Source organism: Panthera leo, chromosome D2, assembly GCF_018350215.1.
Source record: "Panthera leo isolate Ple1 chromosome D2, P.leo_Ple1_pat1.1, whole genome shotgun sequence".
NCBI lineage: Eukaryota > Metazoa > Chordata > Mammalia > Carnivora > Felidae > Panthera > Panthera leo.
The window spans coordinates 78162928-78190291 of NC_056689.1; the positions used below are offsets into that span (position 1 = coordinate 78162928).

Consider the following 27364-nt stretch of genomic DNA (forward strand, 5'->3'; position numbering starts at 1 on the left):
AAAAGGAAATCCTTTAAGGAGCACAGAGTAGTATGCAGAGTTGCTAAATACTACATTGGTACATCTGAAACTAATGTAATGCTGTATGTTAACTATATGGAATTAAAATTAAAAAAAAAAAAAGAAAAAAAGAAAAGAAACCCTGCCATTTGCAGTAACATGGATAAACCTGGGTGATGTTATGCTAACTGAAATAAGCCAGACACAGAATTACAAATGCATGATCTCACTTATATGTGGAATCTCAAAAAAACTTGAACTTATTTTAACAGAGTAGAATGGTGGTTACCAGGGAGTAGGTGTGAGGGAAATAAGAGATGTTGGTTAAAGGGTACTAATTTTCAAGATAAGTACTTAAAGAGTACTAACTACAAGATAAGTAAGTTCTAGATTCCTAATGTAGAGCATGATGGCTACAGATGTCTATACTGTTTACTTGAAATGTGCTAAATACATAGATATCAAGTGTTTAATGGGAACTATTTGAGGTGATATGTTAATTTGCTTGAGTTGGGTAATCATTTCACAATATATAGATATATCAAAACATCATGTTGCACAACCTTAAATACACACAATTTTTATTTGTCAATCATATCTTTAAAATAACACCTACAAAACAGGAAGTATTAAGCTACACGGCCGTATGGGGATCCGAGGCAGGAGGTGAAGACCCACAAAGCCCTGGTCCTGCAACTCAATGCCACGAGGACTGTACCTGGACACTTGAAAGACCAGAACATGAAAGCATCAGACTCACCTTTCCTGCTTCAGGTAGAGACTTTGGTCTCCTAAAAAGGATGGCTGAAGACTCTGGCCATACTGACAAATCTCTGTGGAAAGAGGTCAGCTGTGCCCAGAAGTTGTGGTAGGAAAACCCACAACCCAGCTGACGATGGGAATGGCTGACAGCCCCTGACCGGACTGTGCTCCCCGACTGGCTCTCATGGAGGCTGAAAACTTGTCTCAGGTCACATAGTAAGTGGAATGATCAGCATTAGTACCCGGCTAGTCTAGTTCCAGATTCTAGGCCCTGAAACACGAAACTTGTAGTTCCAGACTTTGCTGTGCATCGCTCAGCAGGGGAGTTTCCCAAATCCCAGATGCACAGGCTGAACACTGTGCAGTTAGCTCAATATTCTGGGGGTGGTGGGGAGGGAACCAGGTACCAGTGCTGTTTTTATTTTAAATTTTTTATTTTCACTTTTTTAAATGTTTGAGAGAAAGAGAGAGAGAGAGAGAGAGAGAGAGAGAGAGAGAGAGAGGAGAGTACAAATGAGCGGGGGAGGGGCAGAGAGAGAATCCCAAGCATCTCTGTGCTGTCAGCACAGAGCCCAAGGAGGGGCTCAATCTCATGAGCCATGAGACCATGACCTGAGCTGAAATCAAGAGTCAGATGCTCAGCCAACTGAGCCTCCTATGCAACACCCCCCAATTTTTTATTTTGAAATAAATATACACCCACAAGCGTTTTCTATAAGTGCCCAGGTTATGGCAGTGCGAGGCCAAGCTGAGGACGGGGCGCTGCCCTACCAGACTCTCTCAGGGCTTCGTGAGAACTTCCCCAGTTAATCAGTCCTCTCAACAGCCCTCTGGGGTGGATGCGATCTAATCCCCACTCGGCGGGTAAGAAATCCCAGAGAAGTCACTTCACGTGCCCAGGGTCACGGACCGATACAGGCAGCAGAGGGACCGGATCCCGGCACCCTTGCCCCAGCGCCCCTACGCTCCCCCTCTGCCCGTGGTTCTAAACCGGAGAGTCTCAGAAGCGCGGGAGGGTTTTGCAAAAGCGCGGCTGTGGGACCCTGGGCCCAGATTCTGACCCGGACGGGGTGGCCGGGGCCCGAGAACATGCACGGGTAACGACTTCCCAGGTGCTGCTGGTGCGGTCAAGGTCACACTTTGAGACTCGTGGCCCTTCGCCAGGGAAGTTGGCATTCACTTCTGTCTGGCCCTGAAGGCAATAAAAAAGAAGGGGCGCTTCCGTATTTCCCAGAATTCAAGGGCTATTAATGAAGAATCACATACAGTATCCCTGATGTGTCGAGAAAGAGAGGACGGCAGCGGGGCAAGAGCGAGGGAGGGGAGACGGACATTGCCCGTCTTAGACACTTCTGTGTGCCGGGCCTGTGCCGGTGCTCCCTGTTCAGATGATTATAAACCTCCCACAGGATGAGACGAAGGCTGTGATATCCCCGTTTGCAGAAGGGAGAGTGAGGTGAAATCCTGAATAGCTCAGCCAAAGTTACGCAGCAGGGAAGGGGCTACGGTGGAAGAATTCAGGTTCGTCTACCCTCGCGGTGTTCCCTCTAAGCCATCTTGCAACTGTGTCAGGATTCGGGGGCCATCCGGAGAGACCCTGTCAGCATGGGCAGAGGACAATGAATCATCCGGGTCTGCCCTGTCCAGTGCAGGGCACGGACCGTCCTTACGGATGAAGACCGGGGGATGTGAGGGAAGGAAGGGGCGTCTCGGGAGATGCTGCATGTCCCTTACCGTGAGCGAGGCGGCCGTGGAGGAAGAGTCGCTTCCCGTTTCTACGGCCTTGGGTTCCAAATGTCAAAGGGGATGAATTCTAAATAAGAAGATCCCACCCCACGGTTCGCACCGGGGCACGAGGAACAGGAGAGATGGAGACGGGAAGGGAAGGAGTCCTGGACCCGAGTCCCACCTCCCCCCTGACTGTACAGGATCGCGGGCAAAGCAGTTCAGTTCCCTGAGCACTTGTGAAGAGACAGTGGATGCCGCGTGGTTGACAAGAGCGATGGTGATGGTGGCTGTTAATGGTGGAGAGGTTTTGATGAGAACAGGTGTTTTACTACTTTGTAAAGTGTGATGCTAATGTGAGCAGCGGACCACTTTCCTAGTGAGACGTGTTTCTCCCGAATGTCAAAGGAAGTACGATCATATAGCTATACATGTTGTGAATGTCCCACAAATCATAAAAGACTAGAAAAAGTGATATGCAAATTCTCCTGTGACTACGGTCAGAGCATGTTCCACATGCTGTATTACCTCTGTAGTATATAAAAATGAGTAGCGATGGGGCGCCTGGGTGGCTCGGTCGGTTAAGCGTCCGACTTTGGCTCAGGTCATGATCTCGCGGTCCGTGAGTTCGAACCCCGCGTCGGGCTCTGTGCTGACAGCTCAGAGCCTGGAGCCTGTTTCAGATTCTGTGTCTCCCTCTCTCTGTGACCCTCCCCCATTCATGCTCTGTCTCTCTCTGTCTCAAAAATAAATAAACGTTAAAAAAAAAAAAATGAGTAGCGTTATCTAAATTAGCCCTTATTTTATTTTTTCTACAGAGAGCACGAGTAGGGAGAGGCGCAGAAGGAGAGGGAGGGAGAGAATCTTAAGCGGGCTCCACGCCTAGTGTGGCTTCTTGGAAGCGGGGCTGGATCTCATGACCCTGAGATCATGACCTGAGTCTAAATCAAGTCGGACGTTTAACCGCCTGAGCCACCCAGGTGCCCCTAAATTAGCCCTTATTCCAAAGGATAAATTCACCAAAACACTGAATGAGTGTGAAATACCCCGTTTCCATAAACATAAAACATTTTCGGCAAAGATTCACTGAAAATAAAACTTTACTGTTTCCTTGAGACTAGTAATTTCCAAAGTGGATAGGTTTATTTTTAAGGGCAACTAGATCACTCGTTAACACACATACGATAGTTATCATACGTCTGCCAGAGAGAACCGCAGCCCCCTTGATTCACACGCTTTCTTCCTTCAATGCAGACCTCAGCGCTTCACACCGGAAACACACGAGAGAAGACCTCTGGCCAGAACCTGTATCTGCTCAGGAAAGGAGGGGACTGTACACTTTCTGGGTTTACTGAGATCAAACAGGATGAATTCTCTCAATTTACCTCAAACGCTAAGTCTAAAGTAATAATCCCAACAAGGAACAGGCCGGTTCTGATGTTTACTTTCTACCTACTGCTACGCTTTATTGAAACAGATAATAACGGCCCCGGTGTATACGTACGCCTGCCAAACACACTGTGCCTCAGCCGTTATCCGAGCGTAAACACCACCCAATCAATGATCTGAATGAAAGGCTTTTAAGTCTTAGGTATCTAATTTTCCATGAACAATCAATTAGAAAAAGAAAAATCATCAAATACTCTAAGCATTCTTTTTCATACTCCTAAGACCATAAAATAAGCCCTATTATAAATAAAAAATGTACTTCTATCAAAAACATTATACAACACAGACTCATGGATTGCATTAAAAATCCTTAACATGTTTCAACACTGAAGCCAGAAACACACATACATTTCTGTCAGAGTGAACAAGACTGTAAACAAAAATAATTTATAACCCTATCGTGTTGTTAAATCTCAGCGCACAGTACTGGATTCACAGTAACACGTGGAGCTAAAATGAACACTGAGGTCACCGTGCGTAACATGGTGATCCTCAAATGCCATTAAATACTTGCCTCGAACTTGTGGGGTTTTGGCTTTCTAATAAATACGTAATAAATATCTGTAGCGCACGGTCCGTGTCGAGCGCTTATCTTTCTCCGTTTGAAAGTCTTTCCCCAGAGTCCCACTGTCGGAGGGCCATCCCGGCGGGTGGGGGGCAGGGACTCTGCAGCACGTCCATTAACAAAGCCATCTTTGTATCTATGTGCTTCTGCAGTTTATGTATCCGCTGATCAATGTAGTCCACAAGCTTCTTTTCCATCAGTTCCATATTTTTAGTAAGGACCTTTTCCAAGTAGGAGCACACAGGCTGCTCTTCCGTGCTACAAATAAATTAAAACACACACACACACACACAATATAACAATGATTCCTGATGTCATCACAAAAGCAACCAAACTCTACTAAAACAAGCAGCCGACACACATGGCCGAAATCTGCCTCCATAGCTGTGCTGTCTTCGTACAACATATTTCCAGGTTCCAAAAATACTCATGGAACAGGCAACCACGACCCTGAGTGTCCAAAGTATTCTGAATCTTTAATTCTTTAACCATGTAAGCATACAACTGAAATGAGAATATAAAAATGAAGAGAATTTCTACCCTCAAAGAACATATCTTTATAAAAGGTCTGCAATCAGCAAGTTGTTTAACACTCCTGACATTGGGGAACAGTGAGTGGCTCAACTGGTTGGGTGTTCAACTTCAGCCTAGGTCATGATCTCACCCTTCCGGAGTTCAAGCCCTGCATCAGGCTCTGTGCTGACAGCTCAGAGCCTGTTTCAGGATCTGTGTCTCCCCCTCTCTCTCTGCCCCTCCCCCACTCGCACTCTGTGTCTCTCTCTCAAAAATAAACACTTAAATAAAGTCATACAGTCATGCATATACTAAAAATATAAAGTCCATAATTTTCTGGACTGTCCTTCATTACGATGATTTGTAACTTTTTATGTAAAAACACATCTATCACCCTGCACCAAATGTTCCTTCCCAGAGCACTCTCTTCTTTGTGAAGACTGCATAACCCCTGCAACTATCCTAACTTGGCATCCAAGAAAATTCTTTTCCTTTCTCTATAAAATTTTGAAAAAGGTTAGCTCATTTCGCACTGACAGAGCTGAGAGGAATGGAGACATTCAATCTCACCTGGCCCCAGAGCAGTTTTTAATCTCAACTTAATTTTTTTTGGTTTGCTTTGTTTTGTTTTGTTTGTTTAGCCACAACAAATACCAACTAGAGTTCACTGATGTAATCTATCAACAACTAAAGAATAATGGTTTTTTTCCTTACCGAGAATCCTTACTAAAAAATATTACTAAGTAATAAATATCCTTACTGAAAACCATACTTTTTTTCCAATAACTTCCTAACCTCCTCAAATTTCAAGGCTATTGGAGACTTTAAGAAAATTTCAACCAATAAAACTACCTCATTTTACATGTGAAAAAAATCTAAACCACAAGATTTAACCGGTAAGGCAAAAGAGTTAAGCCAGAACTATGACCGGAGTCATGAATTCCAGTCTAGTGCAATATCCTGACACATTACATCAACATGAAGGATGGGGAAACATACCAAATACTTAGCTACCCATTAATCACACCAAGGCTGCAAAAAAATTAGAATTATGAGATCAGCAGATGAGGGTCTGTACACTATAAACGATTATAAGCTTAAAAATGTCATTGATGACCAGACTAAAATTAGCCTATGGCAAACAAGATCTACAAAGAAAATCTACTATGATGACTCAGTGATTATAATCAGGCACAAATGTTTATCTTATGGTTTCCACGGCTCCTCCCCATTTATACAGATAACTTTCTACTCCAACCCTTATTTGATGCTTATACCCCTTCCATAAAATGCCTAAGAAGTGATCAACATCTTCAGTTTTAGACACCTCTTTAAAAGTAATCCATTCTCCCCTACAGAATATTTATTCTCTATAAGTATGTTAATATTTATTCCCTATAAGTATGTTAATGTGTAAAATGCAGAAGCTGCTAAAATGACCTCGGGAAACATTTTCAGGCAGTAGTTAGTGAAACCAATGTTTTCCTCCAACTGATTCTTCCACCTATGAAATCTAAATCACACTTGTCTTAAATACTTACGCAACACCAGCAATGTCTTCACCAGCCTTAGGGACGGTTTCCTGCCACTTGGTGTTACGTCCCACGCGGAGATGGCTAACTTGACTACATAAACTCTGGAGAAAAGGCAGCAAGTCAGAGTTAGGTATATTCGAGTTGTCACTTGCTTTCTTTGGTAGGAGAGAAGAAACTGCATTTTTGAGGTCATTCTCAAGAAGAACATGGCTCGGTGACACAGTTTTATACTCTTGGAGGCTCGTAGCCTTTCCACCACCGGGTGGCTGCAGACTTTGATCGGTGCAAGCTTTCAAGTCTTCAGTCACGTTTCCAGAGGTCAAGCCGGTTCTGAAAGGAAAAGGCGTGGACGGGGACTTGTCTAAGGCCCCCGAAGTAGATGATGACTGCAGGTCAATCCCACGTCTGTAGCCAGGATTTCCCAAAACCGACTGAAGCTGCTCGCCAATGGGAATACGATTCTGAGCAAGGTAAAGAAATACACGTCTCTGTTAACAGTCATGACAGCTAACTTTGGGGGTAACGACTGTGAGGCAGGCGACGTGCATTCTTTCATTTGACCCTCAAAACGTCCACACGAAGCAGGCTACAATTACTACCCCCATACTGGGTGGAGGAGACCCAGGCTAAAGGTCACTTGTCTACCGTAACACAACTAGTTAAGTGGCAGAACCGGGGCATGAACCTGGGCCACCTAACTCCACAGTCCAGACTTTTAATGATTTCTCTGTAGTTTTTCCCTAAAGGAAATATTAAATATTAGCATGCTTGGTAAAACTGCATTAACATTCACGTCTCCACTACAAAGGCCTCCTTAATTTATGGCGATAAAATATACTACTCAACTGAGTCACGATAATTGATAATTTTCTTAGAATTGAGTATCATCCATCAAGTTTCCCATATAATAAGCTAACCTAAGGAAACCTTCTACTACTAGCTTCTCACAAAAGACATGCCAGATAGCTTACACGCTCTAAGGTACTGATGATGTTCCATCGGTACATTTGTGACGTCTACAATGACTAAAATGAGCAAACTTTTTGGCTATGTCTGCCTTAATGATTTGCGGCCTCAACTGAACCGGTGCTATATTATTTCATGACAAGATCCTGGCTCACTTCTGTGATGAGGTTACATGATCTCCCCTACAGGGCCTGTTTGTGCCGCACTCTTGGATTCTTCCTCAAGAGAAGAGCAGAACTACTTCTAGTGGACTTGACTCTGAAGCTTTAGGGCTCTATCCTAAATTCAGAACACAGAACTCTATTACACACTCTTATCGGGGGTATCATCTCATATTTACTGTTGGCTCAATACCCAGTGAAAGAGAATGAGAAAAATATTATTAAGGTTAGCTAAAGAAACTCAGTATACACATCTTCCAGATATTCTAAAAAAATGATTCCTGGATCATGCCAACCTCAAACTCAATTCAGTCAACAAATATTTACCAGAAATTGACTTTGTGTTTCAGGCATAGGAAATGAGACAGTAAACAAAACCAATGAAAATCACTGATATGTGGAACCTATAAGGGAGTAGGAAACAATGGAAGGAAGGAAGGAAGGGAGAAAGGAAGACAATATATCATGTGGACAGAGACAGTGATAAATACTTAGGGATAAACAATGCAGGAAAGGGGAATAATGAAAGCCAGAGAAGATGGTGGTGTAGGAGGAGGGGAGTCTCCACAGAACTTCTGTTACTGAAGTGAAGAAATACTCTAGAAAGAAATGTGTTCTTCTATTGAATCCAAGTTTTGAATAAGCCTTAAATTAAATTATTCCAAGAAGATGAACTGTATACAATTATGTTATATAACTACATGCATATTGTATATACAAATTATGTGTAAGTTTTATATAAATTTGTATATAATTGCATGTAATTATATGCAATATAATTTTTCTATATTTTGTATAGAATTACATACATATTATATATATAGCATACAATTATACAAATGTATATATATAAATTATGTATGTAATTCTATACAAAAGTTTTAAAGTAAACAACTCTCCTCTGGTGGAAACGAGCTTTACTCAATCATGATGACAAAGCTAAATGATTTTTGGTAGCAGTATAACAGAGCAAAAATACCTTAATGACAGAAAATTGAAAAGTCTACATAAACAGCAGTGAAATCAATGTCAAAATTGCATATGACGATTACTTTGGCAGAAATGTTAATTATAAAAATCCAAATGTTAATAAGGTATTTGCTATGCAAGGTTTTCTTTTCTGATATATCAAATTTTGATTATAAGAAATTCACTGATTATAAAAATTCATATTTTTTTCAAATAAAAGCTCTTTAGGTGATTTACCTTTCCTCTTTGCATTAACTGTCAAGGAATTCAGAGGTAAGTCTATGTGGCAGTGCAATAAATAAACAAACTTTAAGTGCTAGTGGCTATTCTATTTCCTGTCGTTTGATTTCACTGAATTCTTAATTTTCTTGTACATTGGCCTTACAAGGTACAACAAGCCCTTTTAAAAGCAGGCAGAAGGGGGTGCCTGGGTGGCTGTCGGGTAAGTGTCCCAACTTCAGCTCAGGTCATGATCTCATGGTTCATGAGTTCGAGCCCCGCGTCGGGCTCTGTGCTGACAGCTCAGAGCCTGGAGCCTGCTTCGGATTCTGTGTCTCCCTCTCTCTCTGCCCCTCCCCTGCTCATGCTCGCTCTCTCTCTCTCTCTCTCTCTCTCTCTCAGAAATAAACATTAAAAAAATTTTTTTAAAGCAGGCAGAGGGATATGTATGAAATAATTTCTAACAATGGATCCATGTCATGTTATATGGAAAACAATTACAGAGTAGCCTAAAAGAACATGAAAGCATTCATGTAGAATTATGTCTATACGTATATATGAATATGCAAAAAACTATTGTGTATACATAACTTCATATATGCACATGTATATACCTCCAGGCTTGTGAAAAGTTGTTTATCTCTGTATATCCGGTCAGATATCTGAAAGGATTGACTAACTTTAGTTATCACCTTGAAAAAGCAAGAAAAAAAGATATTTGTATTTCAAAGGTGAAAAAAGTAAACCGTGTAAATCTTGCACACCTGAATTTGTTCTTCGAGAAAATGGGGCACACCCTTTCACTCAGATAACATTAAATGAAAACTACATGCTAGGGCACTTTGATATAGTGTCCCATTCAATTTTTCCAAACGGAAAAGCAAAAACAAATCAAAGCCAGCAAATTTGAACTTCAAACGTAATGAAATAAAATACGACGTTAATAAAACTTTCAAGAACACAAGCAACCCCATAGCCCAGGTGAAGCAGGGAGAGGCACAGGACTCCTAACAAAGCTTCCCAGGTTGTTTCTTTCCCCTTCAGGACAGGCCCTGCCCAAATTAATATAGGAAGGTGTGTGCGGTTATACAACTTCCATAGAAGGAATAGTTTTGGTCATGAGACATCCCTACTTCATTTATTTATTTTTTAAGATTTTATTTTTAAGTCATCTCTACACCTAACATGGGGCTTGAGCTTATAACCTGAGATCAAGAGTCGCATGGCTCTACCAGCTAAGCCAGCCAGGAGCCCCAAAATATCCCTACTTTATACTCAACAAATAGTTGATACATGACAAGAGCTTACATGACATTTTCCCGGGAGACATTCCATAGACTCTGGTTTGTTAATAATATGCAATCCTAGAAATCCAGGTATATCATGTAAGAATCATCCCATAAATAGAGCCTCCTCACTTGGAAGAAGTCTTTTATTAGCATGTTTAAAAGAAGATTTAACTGGATCACTTTTTGTCTTCCCCAAATGTCCTCATACACAATGATTTAGTGGGGGGAGGGGGGAGGGCACAGCATGTGTGTTGGATGGAAGGACGTGCACGTATTTCTACAAGTACAGAAAACTCCAGGATACACACCAGGCAGGGAACAGAATGAGAGCTGGGAAAGCACTTTTATGATTTACTTAATGCACTTTTTGTTTAATAATATAAATTATTGTCCAATTGGCTAAAATACAGTGTGTAAAGTGTGCTGTTGGTTTTTGGGGTAGATTCACGTGGTTCATCGCTTACCTACAACACCCAGTGCTCATCCCAACAAATGCCCTCCTCAATGCCCATCACCCATTTTCCCCTTTCCCCCACTCCCATCCACTCTCAGTTTGTTCTCTGTAATTTAAGAGTTTCTTATGGTTTGCCTTACTTACTTTACTTCTGAACAGATTGAAATTCAAGGCAAAGAAAACATGTATCTTTGGAATTAAAGAAAACTTAAAGACATGGCCAAAAAAAATCTATTATCCATGTTATCCCTTTTTCCAAAGCTAAGTTTTTAAAACATAAAAATTGGTCTATGAGCTGACTTTAATTCCTGAACCCTCTCTGTTTCCAAAGTCTTGCACACACAAAAAAATTTCTTCTTGTTTTTACATTTTCAATCTCTGTCTCCATAGGATCCTTGTCCTCAATCATTTGTTTTTAAAATATACTATGCATAAGACTCACCGGGGGATGCCTGCTTGAAATACTGATTCCTGGAAACCGCCTTCAGGGTTTCAGGTCATTGGTGACAGCCAGTAATCTGTATTTTATAAATATCACAAGGAATTCTGATACAGGCAAGTTCCTTATCTCTACCATTCTTGAAACAAACCCATATTACCCTGGGACCTCAACATTCCAACTACCCCCATTTAGTGCCTAATCCCTCAAAATCTGGCTTCCACCTCATGGTTATTCAAACTGACCCCCTGAAGATCTCTAAGGAGTACTCAGTTGATAATCCAAATCCTATATATCGTATACTTATCTGAAGCCTTAATCAAGACAGACCAGGTCCCTGTTCACATGAAGCTTACATTTTAATGAGATAGACCAATATATAAATAACAACAAAATGATCAAGAAGGCTCTGATGAAAATATGATACAGATTTGGAGGAAAAAGCTATTTTAATTATTTAGTTTTCAGTTTACTTTTTATTCATTTTGAAAGAGAGAGAGAGGGAGGGAGAGTGTACACGCACAGGGAAGAAGCGGAGAGAGAGGGAGAGAATCCCAAGCAGGCTTCATGCTCTCAGCACGGAGCCCGATGTGGGGCTTGAACTCACGAACCATGAGGTCATGACCTGAGCCAAAATCAAGAGTCAGACGCTTAACTGACTGAGCCGCCCAGGTGCCCTGGAAAAGGCTATTTTAAACTGGTAGTTGGGGAAGGTCTTAATAAGGATGTAACATTTAAGCTGGTATCTTAATAAAAAGAAAAAGCCAGATTTGCCAAGGTCTGGGGAAAGGGCTTCTGGAGAAAGAGAAAAGTTAAGAGTGCAAAGGTCCCGAACACATCTGAGTATCTGAGGAATACACACATCAGCATGTCTGGAGCAAGGTGTCCAAGGAGATTTGGTAGGAAGGAGATGAGGTTAAGGAGTCCAAGAAGGCCCAGATCTTAGATGCCAAGGTAAAGAATCTGGGTTAATTCTGTGTGAGAGAAGCAGTCAGAGGGCTTTACACAGGGGGAAGGACGAGTCTGATTTACCCTTTGAGATTATTCTGCTTGCCCTGTGGAGCATGGACTGTGGTGGAGCAGGGGGCCCAGTCAGAGACTTCCTGCGGCATCGAGGTGAGATAACGGTACAGGAGAAAGAAAGTATGAACCTGGTATTTTTTTGAACCCCTCCTTTCCAAGGTTCCTGTGATCACCGTCAACTTTGCTAGTCTCCCTTTCTTGCCCATTGTGTCGGTGACACCTGTATTAAATGAATATTGGTTGAGAAGCCTCGCTGGCTCAGTCAGTTAAGCGTCCGACTTTGGCTCAGGTCATGATCTCATGGCTCATGGGTTCGAGCCCTACACTGGGATCTATGCTGTCAGCATGGAACCCGCTTCGGATCCTCTGTCTCCCTCTCTCTCTGCCCCTCCCCCAGCTGCACTCTCTCTCCAAATAAATAAACTTTAAAAAAATAAATAAATTACTATTGGTAAATCTCGCGAGAAACGCACAAGTTGTTTATTATACTATTTGTTTTCAACTTTCCCATGAATCCTATGATCTTAGCAGTATTATCACTTAGATTTTGAACCTGGGGAAATTTATGTCAAAAAGATGAAGCAACACCCGATAGCACAAGTACAAACAAATGTCAGCACCAGAACCTGCCATCAGGTCTCCTGACATCAGGTCTTTCCTGCTGCTACTCGGTCGCACCGCTGGTCTTCCGCTCTCCTATTCCTTTTCCCTCTCCCTGTGTCCTTCCCAAACACAGCTACTCCTCATGGACCCTTCTTCCTTGCTCTGGCTCTCCCTTCATTTCCTTCCCCACCCTCTGCTGGGGTGCCCCTCGCATACCTCCCTTCTGCTTCCCGCCACAGGCACCGTTGGATTCACATCCATGACTCAATACTCCCCAAATCAAACTTCCTTTCTCCCAAGTAGCCTCCTCCCTTGGGTTCCATTTATACTGTCGGGAGCCCCATCTTCAAAACCTCAATTTCACTTTTAACTCTTTTATCTTTCTCCAGCGACACCAATATCAAGTTAGCTGTCAAGCCCTGACGGCACCGTCACCTTAGCAACTCACAACCCAGCATCAGGTTATACGTCCAATTTCAGACCCTCCTTAACTCCCACCTGGATGAGGGCAGGAACAGGCAGCTGCTCCCCTTGGGGTCCCACATCCTACTGATTCACCGTACCCTCTCATTCCTCTTATGTATAACTCTGGGTTCGAATTTCCCAAAACATAGGCAAAACCACCTATGAGCTTTTAAGACAGCATTCAAAGCCCCCTATGATCCGGCCCCAAGCCCAACTCCCCCTACCACTTCTTCACCCCAGAGAAGCGAACTTCTGTCCATTTCCTAGCTATATCCCGTTCCTTCCAGCGCTGAAGAGTTAATCCATGTTATTTTCTCTCTCAAACTGCATCCCTCCAAATTTACTTGCCTGGTCCCCTCCTTCTTTTCTAAAGGCCTAGATAAAATGAGACTATAAAGATCCTTAAAGATAGGCTACAGACTAATCTTTGAACTTTCTAAAGTGCTCAAAACACTGCCTCATTCACTGAGAGGGTGCTTAATAAATATTTGCTGAATGAATGAGTAAATTCATGGAAAACTGTGAAGATATGTAACAAAAATATTTTGGAAGAGGGTAAGTCTATAAAATGTTATTTTACAAAAGTAAATAAAGGTATGCATTAAATCAGTATCTTTTCAAAACATTAAATCAATCTTTTTCAAAGAAAAAACCAAGTCAATACGTGTCCTTAAAAAAGCCACCTTTTTGAAATTTTTTTTTTTTTCAACGTTTTTTATTTATTTTTGGGACAGAGAGAGACAGAGCATGAACGGGGGAGGGTCAGAGAGAGAGGGAGACACAGAATCGGAAGCAGGCTCCAGGCTCCGAGCCATCAGCCCAGAGCCTGACGCGGGGCTCGAACTCACGGACCGCGAGATCGTCACCTGGCTGAAGTCGGACGCTTAACCGACTGCGCCACCCAGGCGCCCCACCTTTTTGAAATTTTTAACGGTCATCTGGAGAGAATCCATTTCTACCTACCTGCTGCTGAAATCTAACCACATCCATCAGTTGCTGAGCTCCAGGTGACAGCTTTGACCCCATGGACGCCATGATAGTCTGGACCCTCCGGAGGTCTATCCTTGATCCTAGAGCAGGAGAGCTTGTTGCGGAACTGGCTGAAACCCGCCTCATGTGTACCACAACTTTACTGACGAACACACACTGCTTTTCACCAAAGGAGAGCAACTGTTACAAAACAAAGACGTTCCAGAAAATAACGATATTAAACAATAATCACTATTTGAGGTGACTTTTTAACATAAACTAGCAACAGTAATGTATTTAAGAAAACAAAACATTAAATACATTTTCATTTTTTAAAGTTTTCCTGAAAATTGTAGTGGTCAGCACTTCTAATTTATTATCAGGCTCATAGGAACTATTTATATAAAACAGTATCATTTGAGGGGTGTCTGGGTGGCTCAGGGTAAGCATCCAACTTCACCTCAGGTCATGATCTCACGGTTTATGAGTTCAAGCCCCGCATCCGGCTTTCTGTTGTCACCATGGAGCCTGCCTCAGATCCCCTCTCTCTCTCTCTCTTTCTGCCCCTCTCCCATCCTCTCTCTCAAAAATAAATAAACATTAAAAAAAATTATCATTTCAAACTGAAAAAATATACAGAATAGCCAAAAGGGACTATAATAAAGTTCCATTCACTTAAATTAATGAATAAAAATAAACTATACCAATCTGAAAATTTAACATAGCACAGCTAGCTACAATACTATTTAATACAAAAGCACTTCCAAAGTATTTACTGAAATCCTAAAAATAAGTCAGTCTCTTAGAATTTAGAATTATAAGGGAAAGTTAAAATGGTCTAACATAACCTGCTAGTTCACACACAAAAATGATGAGGTCAGGGGTGATTTTCTGACTTGTCAAAGGGCTACCCAAATTAGTAGGAGCCAAGCTTGGAACACAGCCCTTCTGGCTTCTCTAGTAGCGTCCTGCTCAACACTTTATGCTGCCTCATTTCATCCATGTTTCTGAACCAAAAGACATTTTATGTGTGATATGGACAACACAGTAGCACGTGGAAAGGAAACAGAATCAGACAGAACTGGGTTCAATGATGACTCTACTTAGAGCCTGTGTGACCCTGGGAAAAAGCGAAAACCTGAATCAGGAATAAAATGAGGGAGGGTAATAACAATGATTTCACATGGTTGTTATGAAGATTAGGTGTTAAAGTTCCCAGTACCTACCACTGAGTAAATGCTCAAAAATATGCATCAGGAACCATTAACTTTCATATGTTATTGCTCCAGAATAAGCTCTAGTAGGTGTAGGATCTCTCTAAATCAACCTAGCCTTTGCACTCCCACAGAGTTTCCAAAGAACAGTTACAAAAAGCACTTACCTTCAGAGACACACACAAAACCACATGTAACATAAAAACACAAGTCAAATCAGACCCATGATCCAAGAACTTTGCGTGTGGCAGCAAAGAGGTGGACTGTCCTCAACAATCAAGGAATCTCCCCATTAAATTTCTACACCTACCCTCTAACCTCCCTACTATCCCTTTTCTGCTTTTTCACCCTCATTGCCCGACCACTGAATATGGGACACATTTTACTCATTGAGTTGGCTTATAATCTATCTCATTACACTAGAATGTAAGCAACATAAGGGCAGTCATTATTATATTACTGCTAATTCCTACATGCCTCACACAGTATCTAACATCAGCAGGCATTCAAATACTTGAATGAAGGAATCACTTTAAATAAATCTGAAAGTTATTAATATATACTAAATAAAACAATATCTTGGAATAACCAGTTCTGTTAATTTGCCACCAGCAGATAATGAAATTACTTATTTTGTCTTATTCTAAAGTCTTGTAACCCTGTATAAAGTAATGTGGAGACAAAAAGATTGCAAGTGTTTATTTCCTTTTTAAAAAATTTAAAAACACAGGGGGCCTGTATGGCTCAGTCAGTTAAGCATCTGACTTCAGCTCAGGTCATGATCTCATGGTTCACAAATCCATGCTCCGCATCGGACTCTATGCTGACAGCTCAGAGCCTGGAGCCTGCTTCGGATTCTGTGTCTCCCTCTCTCTCTGCCCCTCCCCAACTTGCACGCGCATTCTCTCTCAAAAATAAACCAAAAAAATTTTTTTAAGTATCTTTATAGAGATATAATCCACATGCCAAACGATCGAGTTAAAGCGTACAATTCAGTGGATTTTAGTATATTCATAGAGTTGTGTAACCTTTGCAATTTTAGAACATCACTCCAAAAAGTAGCTCTTTACCCACTGCCAGTCACTTCCCATCCCACCAAGTCCCCCAACCCTAGCCAACAACGAATCTTTAGTCTCTATGCATCTGCCTATTCCAGACCTTATATATATATACATACATATATATTCTATATATATATGTATATGTACATATATATTCCATATATATATGGAATCACACATACATATATTCCATATATATATGTATATATACATATATATTCCATATATATATATGGAATCACACAAATATACATATATATATTTATGGAATCACACAAATATATATATATATATATTTATGGGATCACATATATATATTTATGGAATCACACAAATATATATATATATTTATGGAATCACACAAATCTATATATATATATATATATATATATATATATAGATTTATAGAATCAAACAAATACATATATGTATATATGTATAAACAAATTGTTTCAAATGAATAAGCAAAAAAAAAAAAAAAAAAAAAGCAGAATCAGACCTATAAACACAGAACACAAACTGATGGTTGCCAGAGGAATGGGCAAAATGGATTCAAGGGCATGGGAGATACAGGATTCCAGTTATGGAATGAATATATGTATATATATATACTTATGGAATCACACAATATATGGCCCCAAATTCTTTCACACAGTATAATGTTTCAAGGTTCACCCATGTCTATAGTATGTTTCAGTAATTCAATGCTTTCTATGACTAAATACTTTCCCATTGTGTGGGTATACTATACCATATTTTCATTACATTCATTAGGTGACAGACAGTTGGGTTGTTTTCTGTGTAAGCTTTTAGCTATCAGGAATGATGATGATGAACATTCATGTAATTGATGATGAACATTCATGTAATACCAAGGAGGGTTTTTTTTAGTCCTCTAATTTTTATTTATTTAAAAAAGTTTTTTTAATGTTTATTACTTTTGAGAGAGAGAGAGAGAGAGAGAGAGAGTGTGTGCAAGTGGGGGAGGGCCAGAAAGAGAGGGAGACACAGAATCCAACAAAAGCAGGCTCCAGACTCTGAGCTGTTAGCACAGAGCCCGAAGTGGGGCTCAAAATCACGAACTGTGAGATCATGAGCCAAAGTTGGATGCTTAACCAACTGAGCCTCCTAAGGTATCCCTATTTATTTATTTTTGAGAGACAGAGAAAGAGAGAGAGAGAGAGGAAAGAGAGAGAGAGAGAACACACACGGGTGAGCAGGCAGAGGGGCAGACAGAGAAGAAGAGAGAGAATCCCAAGCAGGCTCTGTGCTGTCAGTGCAGAGTCCGGCTTGGGGCTCAATTCCACAAACCATGAGATCATGACATGCGTCAAAATCAAGTCAGACACTTAACCAACTGAGCCACCCAGGTGCCGTTTAGGTCCTCTAATTCATCCATGAGGTACTTCCAAAGAAAGAGATTTGCCGAGGGTCACTTAACTAGTCAACAAAGCAGAATTAATATCCTGGGCCTATGTACTCCGGTTTGGTACCTTTTCTAGGCTCTAGTGATACCACTAATTTTCACTTCTGTATTTTTCATACTTAAGACATCACTCCAAATCCCTGATTTTTGGATGCTCTTCTCTAAACTTCTCTAATTCCCTTCCACCTTTCTTGATATAATGAAACCAAAACTGCTTGCAGTTATCATGACACCATATTTTTATAGAAAGACAACCAGGAACAAAGGTAGATTAAGCATATTATGAAACCAACCAGAAAAGAAGCACAAATTACACAAACACATTTGCAGTTGGCAACTTAGTTAAAATTTAGTGATGACTTACCTTTATTTTACAAGCATGGCTGGAAGACTCCAATTTTAAATATTTTTTGTAGAAAATAATTTCATGCTCACTGAAAATAAAATTTAAGTTACTTTTACCTTATGATTTTCAATAAACTTAAAAACAAATTGTTTCACATGAATAAAAAAAAAAAAGCAGAATCAGACCTATAAACACAGAACACAAACTGATGGTTGCCAGAGGAATGGGCAAAATGGATTCAAGGGCATGGGAGATACAGGATTCCAGTTATGGAATGAATAAATTATGGAAATAAAAGGTACAGCGTAGGGAATATAGTCAACAATACTGTATGGTAACAGATGGTAGTTACACTTGTGAGCACAGCATAATCTATAAAGATGATGAATCACTATGCTGTATACCTGAAGCGAATGTAACATTGCACATCAACTATACTCGAATTAAAAAAAATTTGTTTTAGTTGTTTCTAAGCCATTACTTAAATCCTGAGATTCAATTAGAGTAGAATCTTTGTATAAGAACTTAGAGAAAAATCAGGGACCCTGGGTGCCAATGTTGCTTGAGGCACCAAACTTGATTTTGGCCCAGAGTCGTGGAATCAAGCCCCACATCAGGCTCCCTGCTGAGCATGAAGCCTGCTTAAGATTCTCTCACTCTCTTCTCCTCTTTCTCTCCCTCTGCCCTTCTCCCCCACTCACATGCTCTCTCTCTCACCAAACATAAGTCTTTAAAAAAAAAAAAACCTAGAGAAATAGCAAACTATAACAGGCTGAATTGTGGGTTACATAGGCTGGGGAGGCACAGTCTTGGGCCTGTCTGCTACTCACAATAGAGTTCCTTCCAGAAAAATGTATGCAGTGTTTCAGACTAACTGCCCAATTACCTTTGGAAGAGACACCATTGTACGTCCATGTAGAAAAAAGGCCAAGAAGAAGAATAAGGACTACACTGTAGTCTGCAGTCTATACAGTCTGACTACCTAGTATGACCCTCTATCTAGTCAGCTCCCTCAATTAGCTCTAAATTTCCACATTTATAAAAATTGAGAAAGGTGACCTAGACTATCTCCAAGATCTTTTATTTTTTTAATTTTTTTTTTTTTAACATTTATTCACTTTTTGAGAGACAGAGACAGAGTGTGAGGACGGCAGGGGGCAGAGAGAGAAGGAGACACAGAATCAGAAGCAGGCAGTCTCCAGGCTCTGAGCTGTCAGCACAGAGCCGGAAGCGGGACTTGAACTCAGGAACTGTGAGATCATGACCTGAGCTGAAGTGGGACGCTCAACCGACTGAGCTATCCAGGCGTCCCAATCTCCAAGATCTCTTAAAAGGAGAAAGTTCTATTCCTGCTGGTATGTTTTTATCTTCTCTCCCTTAGTGCTGGCCTCAATGTCAGAGAATCAGTAAATAACACGAACGCTGGGGAAAAACAACACTGCTTGGGGGGAACACTTCTGCATGAACAAGTTACAAACCTGTTATCCAGATCACTACAAACATTCTTGCCCCTACTGGTTCCACAGTACTCCTCTCCTAAGTATACTTCCATATTTCTTGCGGAACTTAAAACGCCAATAGAAACGATTTCTTCACCTCCGTTAGGGTCACATCTCAGGTAAAGGAAGCAGGGGTTTTCATCTTGGTCACTGTTGAGGCTTCTTTTCAAAATCACCAGATCTTGGCTGAAAAGAATTGTTCAAACTATCACACAGTGCACCTGTCCGAACGCTGCTCGCGACCCTCCTATTGGGCCACCAGGACTTCTAACTCACTCCCATTTACCACGGCGGTCCCCGCACCCTCCCAAGCACCCAACAAACGCTCAAGACAGAGTCACAAGGAGATGGGCACGCCACCCACCGGGGTTTTCCCCTCTACTTTCTCCTCGGCTGTGGACTCAAGCCTCTGCAGTCCTTCTCCTTCAACATAAAAAGTTCCCGGGGCACCTACTGTGCGCTTAAGAGTGGGAAGCAGAATGCAATAAAAGGCAAACGCGGCTCTTTCTCATAATGAAGCTGATGGGGATTCTCGACAGTTCGTTTTTCTAACGCCCCCTCGGGTCGACAACAGAGAGGCCTCCGTCGGTCCGCCTGGGGGAGGGAGGCGGACCCCGGGGGCGACCCGGCGGAGATGCGGGGCCCCCGCAGTCGGGTCCTTCCCGCACCCCGGGCCCCCCACCCTCTCTCCGCTCGGCCCCGCCTCCCCTCCCGGCTCCCCCAGGAGCGCGACCATCCCGGCGCCGCGGGCCCGGTCCCCGCCGGCCCTGCTCACCCCGGGTCAGGCGGCGCCAGCAGCTGCTCCCAGTCCAAGTCCGGGGCGCCGACACCAGCCCGGGTGAGATGGAGACTCCGGGCCAGGGCTCCGCAGGCAGCATCCCAGGAAGAGGCCAGCATCGGGCGGCGAGTCACTCCCGCCTCCTCGGCCCGGGTGTCCATGCTGCAGCCGCCAGCCGAGGCCAAGCCCGGAACCTCTCTTCCACCGCTTGCGTTTCCGCCAGAGCAGACGGAGGTGAAAAAGCACAGCGCCTTCCGGCTCGGCAGGCTTCAATTCCAAGCCCAGCCTCTCCTTGTCCAGTGGGGAAAGAACCAGGTCCCGGAGACGCGCATGCGCGCGCCAGCCAGCTTCAGCAACGCGGTTCCAAACCTGCCGGGGAAGAGCTCAAGGACGGAGCATGCGCTCCGACGGCCCCTCGGCCTACGAAAGGAGCTGTGCGCAGGCGCGGGGCGAGACTGGCGGGAACGCAGGGGGATTTTTCGACGTTGGTCCGAGGAAGTAGCAGGCGGTGTGGACGACGGTTGTCTGGCCGCCCGGGAGGGTTGGTCCTTCGAGGAGAGTCCATCGTCAGGTAGGAGTGGTGCCGTCGCTGCAGGCGACCTGGAGGCCCTGCTGCCGACCTCGCTGTGCCTGCGGTGGACGCCGTGGCCTTCCCGCCGACCACAGACCCTGGGCGGTGGGTCGGGCCGTGCAGTTGGGGTTTCTTTGACACCCCCCCCCCGCGGTCCCCCAGCACGTCGTCCCCGCGGGCGGCGGGTGCGTGGATGCCGGCAGCTTGGCTTTAGCAGGCGGAGGGTTGCACGGTGTCACCGGGCTGCAGTGCAGCCGGGGCGCCGGCCGGACGTCGCCCTGTCGGTGAGCCGCTGGCGCCAGGGCGGGACGGCGGCGGGGTGACCTGGCGCCTTCCAGCCTCGGCGCTGGAGGGGAGGTGTGGAAAGCGGCCAGAGGGGCGGCGGTGGCTGTGAGCAGAAACCTGTCCCGAGCGGAAGCGGGACCCCAGTGCTGGTGGAGTGACATCTGAGCTGGGACTTGAAGGACCTTTAAGCTTTGATTCCGGGAAAAAGGAGCTGATGGAACTTTCTAGTTGCCCCATGGGATAGGAAGGTAACTAGTGCCTCCCCACCACCTCCACCCATCCTCTTCCTGGAAAGGCTTGTGCAGATGAGTTTTTCATTTTTTGAAAGCAAAAAGGAAATTAGGTCATAGACAAATGGAGCATCAAGTTCAAAAGTGCTTAAATGTAAAGGTACTGGTTTGCAAAGATTTTTCGGTATTCCAGATTCATTCTAGGTGGTCTACATCAGTGTTTTGATTCTAAATATCTTGTTTCCCTGTGGTCATACATTAACTTTCACTCATGTTAACATTTTGGGCAGTCCAAAGGAAAATACGCTTTTCTTCAAAAATCCCAATCTTGAATTTAAGGAGTGAAATGAATGTTATCTATTGGATTTTGACTTCCTTAAAGAGGCTGAATGACCAGGAGCCAAAACCTAAAGACTCCCATACATTCAGGAAATCACCAGGTCTTGTTACAAAGCTGTAGTCATCCAGACAGTAAAGTACTGGCACAAAAACAGATGCAGATCAAATGGAACAGAATAGAAAACCCAGAAATGGACCCATAATTGTATAGTCAACTAATCTTTGACAAAGGAGGAAAGAATATCCATGCAATGGAAAAAAGTCTTTTCAGCAAATGGTGTTGGGAAAACTGGACAGCAACATGCAGAAGAATGAAAATGGACTGTTTTCTTACACCATACACAAAAATGAATTCAAAATGGATGAAAGACCCTAGACGTGAGACAGAAAACCATCGGAATCCTAGAGGAAAACAATAGGCAGCACCTCTTTGACCTCAGCTGTAGCAACTTCTTACTAGGCACATCTCTAGAGGCAAGGGGAACAAAAGCAAAAATGAACTTTTGGGACTTCATCAAGATGAAAAGCTTCTGCATAACAAAGGAAACAACGAAACTAAAAGGCAACCTATGGAATGTGAGAAGATTTGTGCAAATGACATATAAGGGGTTAGTACCCAAAATCTATAAAGAACTTATGAAACTCAACACCCCCAAAATAAATAATCCAGTTAAGAAATGGGCAGAAGGGGGCACCTGGGTGGCTCAGTTGGTTAAGCACCTGACTCTTGATCTCAGCTCAGGTCATGGTTTCGAGTTCCTGAGATTAAGCCCTGTGTGGGACTCTGCGCTGACAGCACAGAACCTGCTTGGGATTCTGTCTCTCTGTCTCTCTCTGTCTCTCTCTCTCTCTCTCTCTGCTCTTCCTGCACTCCAGCAAGCATGTGGGTGCTTTCTCTCTTTCTCAAAATAAATATTAAAAATAAATGAGAAGACATGAATAGATACTTTTCCAAAGAAGACATCCAGATGGCTAACAGACACATGAAAAGATGCTCAACATCACTCATCATCAGGGAAATACAAATCAAAACCACAATGAGATACCACCTCATACCTGTCAGAATGGCTAAAATTAACACAGGAAAAAAACAGATGTTGGCAAGGATGTGGAGAAAGAGAAATCCTCTTACACTGTTGGTTGAAATGCAAACTGGTGGAGCCACTCTGGAAAACAGTATGGAAGTTCCTCAAAAAAGTAAAAATATAACTACCCTATGACCCAGCAATTGTATTACTAGGTATTTACCGAAAGGACACAAAAATACTGATTCAAAGAGGTACATGCTCCCTAGTGTTTATGGCAGCATTATCAAGAATAGCCAAAGTATGGAAAGAGCCCAAATGTCCAATGTCCATCAACTGATGAATGGATAGAGATGTGTGGCGCGTACATACACACACACACACACACACACACACACACACACACACGTGTGTGTGTGTGTAATGGAATATTAACCATCAAAAAGAATGAAATCTTAACATTTGTGACAGTGGATGGAGCTAGAGTGTATTATGCTAAGTGAAATAAGTCAGAGAAAGACAAATACCATACGATTCCACTCATATATGGAATTTAAGAAACAAAACAGATGAACATAGGGGAAGGGGAAAAAAGAAAAGCAAACCATGAGACCCTTAACTATAGAGAACAAACAGGGTTGATGGAGGGAGCTGAGTATTACGGAGGACACTTGTGAGGAGCACAAGTGTATGTAAGTGATGAATCACCAAATTCTACACCTGAAACTAATTTTATCATATATGTTAACTAGCTACAATTTAAATAAAAGCTTGAAATAGAAAATAAATCACCAGGTCTTGATTTTCTTAAAGGAAATCTTTCTCATCTTTCTTCATCTCTGCTTCTTATTTTCAAGCACTAGCTTTCATCTGAACAATTCCAGGAGTTTCTTTACTGTCATTAGTCTTCTCTGTCTTTTTTAAATGTTTTATATATTTTTGAGAGAGCACAAGCAAGGTAGGGGCAGAGGGGGGGGGGGGGACAGAGTATCGGAAGTGGGCTCCACCACTGATAGTGGTGAACTCAACTTTGGGCTTGACCTCACGAATCTCGAGATCATAACCTGAGCCAAAGTTAAGCACTCAACCAACTGAGCCACCCAGGCACCCCCTCTCTTTTTTTTTAAGTGAGCTCTCTGCCCAATGTGGGACTTGAACTCGTGACCTCATGATCAAGGGTTGCATGCTCTACTGACTGACCCAGCTAGGCACCCCTAGTCATCATTCTCATACCCTCTATTTCATCCTCTACACTGCCCTCTGCCCCTTCTGATGCTTGATATCACCATCACCTTTTCTGCTTAGCATGGCATAAAAAGCCCTTGGTACTGTGACTCTTGCTTGCCTCTTTCCACATACTGCCTCCTCCTTTTGCACATACTTTTCCCTCTATCTAGAATCCCCTTTCTTTGGGTAGTAGGGAATGTCCTCTTTATCATTCAAAACCAAGCAGATATCCACTTTGCTACGGAATTAAACTAATTTCTCTGTAGTATGCTTACCCCTTTTAAGTATGTGAAGAAAAACCACAGCTGGATGGTAAAAAACAGATTTTATATAGAACTATTGCAATAGGAGAAAGACCTCTATATACAACCAGGCTCAATTCTCTCTCTCTCTTTTTTAAGTTTATTTATTCATTTTGAGAGAGAATGAGGGGTGGGTAGAAAGAGGGAGAGAGAATCCCAAGCAGCCTTCGCACTGTCAGCACAGAGCCTGACACATAGCTCAAATTCACGAACCGTGAAATCATGACCTGAGCCAAAACCAAGAGTTGGGTGCTCAACCGACTGAGCCACCCAGGTGCCCCAAACCAGGCTCAATTCTGAATATATCATGGACAAGTGGGAATTTATAGGCAAGGAGCAGGGTGGGGAGTCTGTAATGGAAAATTGTGAAGAGGAAACATCGGGGTCCGGGGAATTCTGGCTAAAACCAGCCTAATAGAACATTTGCCGATGAGAGGCCAGGATGGTCAGCACCTGGGGGATGGTGGAAGATGAGGAACCTGATTAAATATCAAGGGTGATCAGATCTGGAGGATGGGGGACTCTTGCTAAACTGACTTGGCAGCAGATCTCTTACTATAACTAGATTTTACAAGGAAGTGCACAGATGAGCCTAGGAGTAGATTTCAGGATCCTGAGTGATCAAGCAAAGAGTCTTTGTTAGATACGATAATTCTGCAGTTTCAGACTTTATCAGTTTACATAGTTGTGTTCTCTACTATCTGTAGGCTTGTCAAGATTAGCAATTATTTTATGCCTTCTAGAGGTGTTGAGCACATGTTTGTTGTATGGAATCGACAAATTGGCAAAGGTTGGGTGACAGCTTTATCACGAACTAAGACACCGAAAAAGGCAAAACTAGTAAATTCAGTCATATGCTTTTTTCTTCAAAGCCAATGTGGTGGTTGTTCAGAACTGATCTCAATCTTAATATGAAAAATTACTTTTGTCATGAATTGCAACTAACTTTTTTCCCTGTTTTCCCCTTTGAAATAAATCATAAAATGTATGTCAATACAATACAATTCCTACCAATATCACTAGGGTGAACTATGCAATTTTTAACTCACCTATTTTAAAGTTTATTACAGCTTATTAAAATGTAAGAACTCAATGTGCTCTTTAGGAGCATTTTTCCAGTCTGTTTTCAGAATATAAGCCAATGCATACTGAAAGGTACATTTTAGAAAAAAAGTGAGTTGGAGTATTAATTTTCCTGAACCCATTCATTTAGTAATACAACAGTTTAAATGTTGACCATCTTAATTTTAAGTAGAGTTACTTCTTACTGTATATGTCCTGCCTTTTAGGCAGGAGTATACTCCCCATGAAGGTGGTTATAGGAACTTCTCTTCCTTCCCAACAAGTACCGCTTGGATTGTGCCTCCTTCCATTTCTGGCTCTTGCAAGGTCCCACAATTGCCAGGAATTCCCTTCCTCTCACCCTGCCTCCATATGGGCCTGTAATTAAGGAAGGAGTTGGGAAAGAAACAATGACTTCCCTATCCTTTCCCTCCAATTCTTGTTTATAGGTATTTCCCACCCCATCTCATTTATAACCTCTCTTCTGGTTAGCAACATTGCTGTACTCTATAAAGTTTTTAATACAGCCTGACCTCAACCTTTCTGAGGAAATGTGGAAATGATGGGGAAGCTCGTGATCTAGAACTGAATCTGTGCTCACATCCATGTTGTTGACTATGTAACATCTTCTTATACTAAAGTTGCTTTGTCCAGTAAAAGGGTTAACTTGTTCGAAACGTGCACATTCCAAAAAAGACCTGGCTCTTACCCAGCTCCTGGAAATACCCTCTAAGCTGTTGGCATATCCTGCTTGATAAAATTGTCTTTTAACTAGGGGCCTTGGACCCCACCATCTTGAGGTTACACTAACAATTGGATTTATGGTGAGGGGCCACATTCTATCAGTTTGACCCTTGAAAGGGCTGAAGACTGAGTAACTAACGTCAGCACATGGGTGCTACATGCCTACCTGACTGACCCCCAATAAAAACCTTAGACACCAAGACTCAGAGGAGCTTCCTTGGTTGGCAACACCCTGCACATGATGTCGCACATCATTCCTGGGAGAATTAAGTGCTGTCGTTACAACTCCACTGGGAGAAGACAACTGGAAGCTGGCACCTGGTCTCACCTGGATTCTACCCTATGTGCCTTTGCTTTACTAGTTTTAATCTGCATCCTTTCATGTTTAAGAATCTGTTATAAGGCACACACAGGAACAAGACATGGTTATATCTCACAGCCATGTTAGATTCGTAACCATGGGTATAACAGCTTTTCTGAGTCCTAACAAATCATTGAGCCCGAGGATTGTCTTGGGGACTACAACACAGTTGTGGTCATCAGTATATGTCAAGAATTGGACAGGGGCGCCTGGGTGGCTCAGTTGGTTGAGCGTCCCACTTCAGCTCAGGTCATGATCTCACAGTTCGTGAGTTCAATCCCCGCGTCAGGCTCTGTGCTGACAGCTCAGAGCCTGGAGCCTGCTTCAGATTCTGTGTCTCCCTCTCTCTCTCTGCCCCATCCCCACTCATGCTCTGTCTCTCTCTGTCTTAAAAATAAATAAAAAATTTTTTTTAAAAAAAGGACATTCTTCCATTAGTAACAGCATTTAAATTCTAAATGGGGAAAATAGTAGTTTTATTAGGAGATAGTGTGTATGGTTTCTAAAAAGAACCCCACGCTACTGTTAAATGGTATTCTTGCTTCCCTACCTCTACCCACGCATCACTATCCTAGAGTCTTAGTAAAGAAAATAATTTAAAATCAAGTTAGGGGAAAATATTTGAAAATACAAATAGAGGTGTTAGGGGTGAGGTAGGTAAGAGTCACATAACTGTGTCTTGTTGCTGTGTGTGCCTTACAACAGATTCTTAGACACTTTGATTTAGGACCCCTTTATACGCTTAAATTATTGAAAACTGCAAAGAGGTTTTGTTTGCATGTTTTACT

General features: G+C 42.5%; 1 protein-coding gene across 4 annotated transcripts in view; it reads right to left on the minus strand.

Moving 5' to 3' along the window:
- The window catches only part of LOC122202511 (ATPase PAAT-like), a 29406-nt gene extending 8584 nt beyond the window's left edge, over window positions 1–20822 (minus strand). Inside the window, exons 1-6 of one of the 4 annotated variants that reach the window (XM_042908906.1) lie at window positions 20428–20748; window positions 19632–19838; window positions 18172–18241; window positions 14101–14307; window positions 6556–7010; window positions 3570–4759 (exon numbers count right to left, since the gene is read on the minus strand). In XM_042908906.1, coding sequence (XP_042764840.1) covers window positions 4525–4759; window positions 6556–7010; window positions 14101–14307; window positions 18172–18241; window positions 19632–19838; window positions 20428–20591 — 1338 coding nt within the window. In that variant the 5' untranslated portion in view covers window positions 20592–20748 and the 3' untranslated portion in view covers window positions 3570–4524. Of the gene's footprint in view, window positions 1–3569; window positions 4760–6555; window positions 7011–14100; window positions 14308–18171; window positions 18242–19631; window positions 19839–20016; window positions 20340–20427 lie in introns of those variants that run through there. The other 3 variants (XM_042908905.1, XM_042908907.1, XM_042908908.1) reach the window with 3 other exon arrangements.
- Window positions 20823–27364: the final 6542 nt, after the last annotated feature.